The sequence below is a fragment of the Atta colombica genome, unplaced genomic scaffold (assembly GCF_001594045.1).
Source record: "Atta colombica isolate Treedump-2 unplaced genomic scaffold, Acol1.0 scaffold238, whole genome shotgun sequence".
Lineage (NCBI taxonomy): Eukaryota > Metazoa > Arthropoda > Insecta > Hymenoptera > Formicidae > Atta > Atta colombica.
Genome location: NW_017259336.1, coordinates 264,931 through 270,913, shown reverse-complemented (window position 1 = coordinate 270,913; position 5,983 = coordinate 264,931). Strand labels below are relative to the sequence as shown.

Sequence of the window (5,983 nt, the reverse complement as noted above, 5' to 3'; positions counted from 1 at the left end):
TATATATATATATATATATATACGAAGTTTACTGCTGATTTTGTTTTTCCTAAAATTTAGCTAGTGACTTGACATGCGTTTAAAATATTCGAAATGCATATGCTAAATTAATTGTAATCAAACATAATTACACAACTTGCGTATGAACATGATTAAGTATACACATATACAATAATAATTATCATCTCATTTTAACGGCAGATTAAATGAATAGTTATCTAAACTACGCAATTGCATTTCTCCCTTTTTGCCTCCCTTTCTCCCAATCAGTTATGCATTCACATAATATATATTTACAACTGTACCACGTTGGTAACTTTTATTGAAATAAATTCTAAGATGAAAAATATGTGTACAATTATATAGACATCCAACGTATTTATTTATATACTAATGTAATCATCTTTAAATTTATAATTTATTCTTAAAAAAAAATCGAATCTCAATTTATATTTATAGTTCATAAATAGGGAAAATAATTATATCAAATAATTTCCTAAGCCTTATAGCACAAAGTACAAAAATTGCAGTGATATTGCAGAGATTTTGCAGCAATATTATTACAAATTCTGTGCTGTATGGAATACTTTATATATAAGATACATTAGATTCTCGAACACAATATATACAACCAAAAAAAATTTGTTTTTATGCTAGATCTCACTAAAAAAATTCCAAAATAGTATCTAAATCAGTGAAATTATCTATAATGAAGACTGTTATTATATATATTATTTTTCATTTGATTATTTAGAAATCTGTTTATAAAAAACGAGCTCTTCAAATAACGCTTGGGAAGGAAATATCTTATCGAAATGTATTGTCCACATTCGTCAGTATTAACAATTTGTAAATCTTGGCAGATCTGTTATTTTATATCTTATATAATGATTGATTTATAGATAATGATGACAATTTATTTAAATTATGTTTAAATATGACTATCTTCTGTATATGTCAAAAAAACTTCAATTGTATGCCAAAGTATGTCCTCATATAAAATCCAAAACAGATTTTGAAATTTAAAGAATATTTAAAGTAAATTTTCGAAAACGCAGATATACAAAAATTCTCAATTACACAATAAATAAAAAATGAAATGTAGAAATATTCTTTTTATACTATTAGAAAAATATAAGACATGTACAAAATATTTAGTGAAAATTAAACTCTCAAATATTAGATGCAAGCATAAAATCTCAAAATAAAATTAAGATAGAAAAGGGATTCACTGTATATGATTTTTGTAGTCCTTTACAAAATATTGCAAACAATAGGGCTTAAAAAGTTTTAAAAAGAGTAAGCTAAATGAATTCTAGATATCATCAATATATCGCAGATGTTATTTCCTGAAGATAAATATCGCAATTACTTTCGAAAATTATATCTATTGGAACTCGGCGACAAAAACTCATATGATTCAGTCTTTTTATCAGTAAAATTTTCTAAAAAAATTTTCTTTTTCTTTAATGATTTGTACATGATCGAAATTACATCATAAAAAATTACATCCATAAAATCATTTGTACACTTTCTCTTTTTATCACTATTCTTATTAATTTGTAAATATGTAATTAATAATTCTTAATAATGTTTGCAATACGGAGACTCTCGAAATAGTAAATTGTTAATACACTGGATACAAAATATTTATTTAAAAAAATGTTTAAATATTATGTGGAAGTCTATTTATATAATTTACTGGAAATTGTCCTCTTCTACCGTTATACTCACCGTATAACCAATCCTCCGATATCCTTGATATGACTGTAATTTTCGCTCCCTCCTGAAATAACAAAACAAAGTTAAAAATAATAATAGTAAAATAATAATAAAAGTTAAAAACATAATAAATCTTTCATTCAATTGCTTTGCCTTAATTTTTGATACCTCAAATGACAAGTCATCGCTGTTCTCTCCCGGAAAAGTGTAAAGGGCTGTGACCACATTGTCTGATAAATCTGCCAAAGATATTTTGATATCAATGAAATTAACCGGGAAGATCCCTTGACGATTTCCTATTCTTCCCTCCAACCAATCGTCATTAACTTTCTTCACCAATTGTACAATGTCGCCTTCTTTTAAAGCTAAGTCATCTGGATGAGTTGCGGAGAAATCGTACAGCGCAATACCGTAAGGTTCATTGGAATCTCTCTGTAAATTGTCAACCAATTAGTATCAATTACAAATGCATTTTATCTTCCTTTAAATACAAGCCATATAGCTTCAAGTTTACAACACTCACTTTAAAATCACTGCTAAGTTCTGCCAAATAATTCGCAGGTAATGCCGGTGGTGGAATCGTCGGCATGGGTGGTGACGGACTATCACTTTCTTCATCATCGTTGGACCATGCATTAGAGAAATGCAACGTCAACGGTTTGTTCATTGTGCTACTCGAGACTGCGAAGTCGATACACGTTTCCTTCGGTATCGGTTCGAGTTTCTTAAACGGTATCTTTGGTGCTGGAGGCTTAGGAGGTTTCGCTCGGATTATTGTGGGCATCGATGTAACGAAAGATTTAGAAGTAATTAAATTGGAAGGCACTTGGTTCGTTTCGCGATTGTTGGAATTAAAGGGAAAGAGACCGCCGGCGACTTGAGACACGTTCGAGCAAGTGTCCTCTAAAGGTCCGAATGGATCTTGCACTATTGTTTTAGTCTGCCACGGATCATTTTGTGCTATTTTCTTGGTGGATATACCGAAAAAATCAAAATCATCTTCAAAGGCACTTTCTGTTTGCGATGTATTTCCGCTGCTTGTGAATACAGATGGATTGGAGTTTCCGTCACTGCCAAAACTGTCTACACTGACACCATCACTGGAGCGTGTTGTAAATGTCGGAGATCCAGGTGGACTGAGATCTATCAAAGATACCGTCGCGATTGAATTCGAGGGCTGTGTCATCTGGTTTTGTAAATGACCACTTGGACGCAATGGAAAATGATTCTCTTGCTTCTTTCGTCCGAAGAAATTAGTCAACAGCTCCGTCGGCCTAGCCTAGCGTACAAAATAAAAATATAGCTATTAATCATTTATGAGGAATAACATATTACAATTGAACGTTTCTCGTAAATGACGTGACCACCGGAGATATCACATTGATAGATCATGATACACAATTAAAATATGGTAGCATATGTACTTTAATTATATTTATTGCTAGCACTAAAAATCTATAACTTACGTTTACGTATATTTACGTATATTTGCGCAGCATATATTTTTTGTTACAATTATTTTTATTCACAAAAATATCGCTATCCTTATCCTTTAGAAAGTGTTTCGTTAATGATAATCCAGAGTAAGATAACGGTTATTCACACGCTTTTGGATGGTCACGTCATCGTGAACGTGTTAAACTATTGCATGCATTGGGAACAGATTTATCAAGAACTATAAGCATATAATAAATTTAGAAATTACAATACTTACTGGCTTTCTCGATTTCTGATCCTTCTGATATTGTGGGTAATTGCGATTAAATTTCGGAGGCGGTGGTCGAGGAGGTGGCTTTTTTTTCTGTCCAGGTTGCGTTGTTAGAGCTCCTCCGAATATATCGTTACTGAAAGCATACAAACGTTATCACAATAATGCAGAAGCTAGACAAATTCCAAACACTGACAATCTAAATGGAAGTTTCCATAGGCATTTTCAAAGATAAGAGATTTATCTTTTCTAGTCAAATTTTTATATACATATATGACTTTTCTTTCTTTCTTCTCAATACTTAATTATACATTTATTTCAAGTATAGAGAATATAATATAAATCTTATCAATAATATTGAAACATACTGACAGTATGCATCAATATTTTTATAACTTTACACAATCAACATTATTGACAATTATATTTCAGCTCAATTTTATGTACATTGTGGATCTTACACAGTCAATAATACTGTTAGTATCAACAAATACTGAAAATATTATTAATCATATATTAATGGATTGATGTAGAATACTGACAGTGATCTGTATTTCTTGATTCTCAAGCATCAGTTCTGTAGAAAGGGATATCACTGTAATAATAATATTCGAGAATGAAGAATCTGGATCACTGCCAATATTCTAAATCAACCAATATAAACCACACACAATCAATATAAAAGGATGTTTTCTGGTAAGAAATACAAATGATACATTGCAATCCAGTAAATTATTATTGTAAATTATTCTTGTTGTTTTTCAATGTTAAACAAAGATGAAATGATCACTGTATTACACTGGCTGTGTTTAGCAGAAAAAACAGCTTTAAAACTGTTGTAAAAGTCTTTAATATGATTGGTCTTGCCTTTAGAATTCCTCACTGATGACTCTAAATGTATAAATCAACCATACTAAAGAATCTTATATAATTGCAAAGCTGTTTTCTTTGCTGAACGCAATCACTCTTGCTGGAAAGCACCATATGTGTTTCGGGTTACGATGTTTACTGTTCAGATCTATTATTAGAAATTATGCAATGTTTCATGAACATTGCAGTTTATTCCAAGGCGAGGAACAACCTGACTAATTGGTTTTTCATTCCAAAGTGATATTTAACAATGTATCCAAACACGGAGATAACACACAAAATACATAGTTTCTGTTCAGAAAGTATTCAGTGGAAACATGGAAAATATTAATATATATGATCAATAATATCAGGCCTGTTTTTTATTCTTGCACTAAATTACTAGAATTCTCTTTCTCGCTTTCGTCAAACATCAAACATATAATTATCTCGCTTTAAGTTTAAAAAATGTACACTAATTTAGAAAACAGATCTATTGTCAGTTTTTTGGTGCTGAATGCTTTTCATTTAATGACAATGATGACACAAGTTGACATAAGTGTCATTCTATCTTTGTTAATCACTGAATATCAAGAAAGAGAGTGATGCTTGTATCATCAAATGGAAAGTATCACATTATTGACCCATGTAAGATCCCTATTACACAATGCACAATCAAGAAGCAGACGACCTTGCAAAACAAGACTAGCTCTACCTGGTGCTCCAGATCGGGTCTCTCTGCGTTGTGCTCTGACCTGGAGGACAAGGCGCCGCGCGCGTCGGTATCGGCATGTCTTCTGAAAGTAACGACAGGCGAGAATAATCAGAGTGGGTAGTAAGCAGCTTGGCTCTGACGCACGATCGGTTCCTCGCACACGCTGGTACGCACGCGTTTCGCACCGCACCAACACAATCACAAAGCAAGCGCACACGCGCGCGAATGAGCGTAGAGACAACGGTTACAAAAAATTTTCCAAAATAAAATGCCTGACAGATGGAGGAACAGGACGAACGGACAGACGTGCGTATGCGTCTGTTGTCGCTTCGCGATTACAACGCACGATTATGTGCGATATACGCCTACTCGTCGCGGATATCACAACATTCACAGCGATAAGCGTGCTTTATCTCTCGATTCTCGCGTCCGTCGATGATTGCGGGGCAGAGATCGTGGGGAGTCGGCAGGCCGAGAAAAGTCAGAGTTCGCCGCGCCGCCGCGATGAGAAACGACCGGGCATTTATTGCGAGAAATAGCGCGGACGAATGAAAGACGTCAGGACGCGACGTCGCGTTCTGGTTTCCGGAACAAGGACACTGATTGTGATTCACTCGTCTCGGTCTCGATTCGTGTATCGGAAAACTACAACTCGCAACAGCATCGACGGGTTATCACTCACCTGTTCTCACGTTCGCGGCCATGTTTCACTCGCATGTTGCACCGCAGCGACGTCCTCGTCACGGCAGTGCGTTTCAAAGACAAGCTTTCAAATTTATGCTGTCAACATAAAAGCTCCACAACCGCAACTCCCTTCCGAGCCTTTCCTCAATCTGCCATGACGACTCGGAGTTTAAATACTTAGATTGTTTTTGTTCTATTTCGTTTGTTTACTACTCTGCGCCAATGTTATTTCCATACTCAATAAAAATGCACGTTACAAATTTTATACATTTATTACTTCAGAATCATCTTTTTTAAAATATTTA

The 5,983-nt window shown here is 33.8% G+C and overlaps 1 protein-coding gene across 2 annotated transcripts; it reads right to left on the bottom strand.

The window, feature by feature from the left end:
- Nucleotides 1-1,601: 1,601 nt before the first annotated feature.
- LOC108688689 (abl interactor 2-like) lies at nucleotides 1,602-5,795 on the bottom strand. 2 transcript variants are annotated; one of them, XM_018195031.1, is made up of 6 exons: nucleotides 5,677-5,795; nucleotides 4,995-5,076; nucleotides 3,437-3,566; nucleotides 2,246-3,001; nucleotides 1,891-2,154; nucleotides 1,602-1,786 (listed from the first exon to the last, which is right to left on the bottom strand). In XM_018195031.1, exons 1-6 carry the CDS (start codon nucleotides 5,696-5,698, stop codon nucleotides 1,667-1,669), a joined length of 1,374 nt encoding a protein of 457 aa, XP_018050520.1. In that variant the 5' UTR covers nucleotides 5,699-5,795; the 3' UTR covers nucleotides 1,602-1,666. The 2 variants fall into 2 exon arrangements, with proteins under 2 accessions (XP_018050520.1, XP_018050522.1); XM_018195033.1 differs by having other exon boundaries at nucleotides 4,995-5,073.
- Between the last annotated feature and the right edge of the window lie 188 nt (nucleotides 5,796-5,983).

What these genes read in the sequence shown, in the direction of transcription:
- LOC108688689 (XM_018195031.1), bottom strand. Translation starts at nt 5,698, where the DNA reads ATGGCCGCGAACGTGAGAACAG. An exon ending in GACCCGATCTGGAGCACCAG is followed by an intron (nt 3,567 to 4,994) that starts GTAGAGCTAGTC and finishes GTATGCTTTCAG; the next exon opens with TAACGATATATTCGGAGGAG. An exon ending in GCGATGACTTGTCATTTGAG is followed by an intron (nt 1,787 to 1,890) that starts GTATCAAAAATT and finishes TTGTTATTTCAG; the next exon opens with GAGGGAGCGAAAATTACAGT.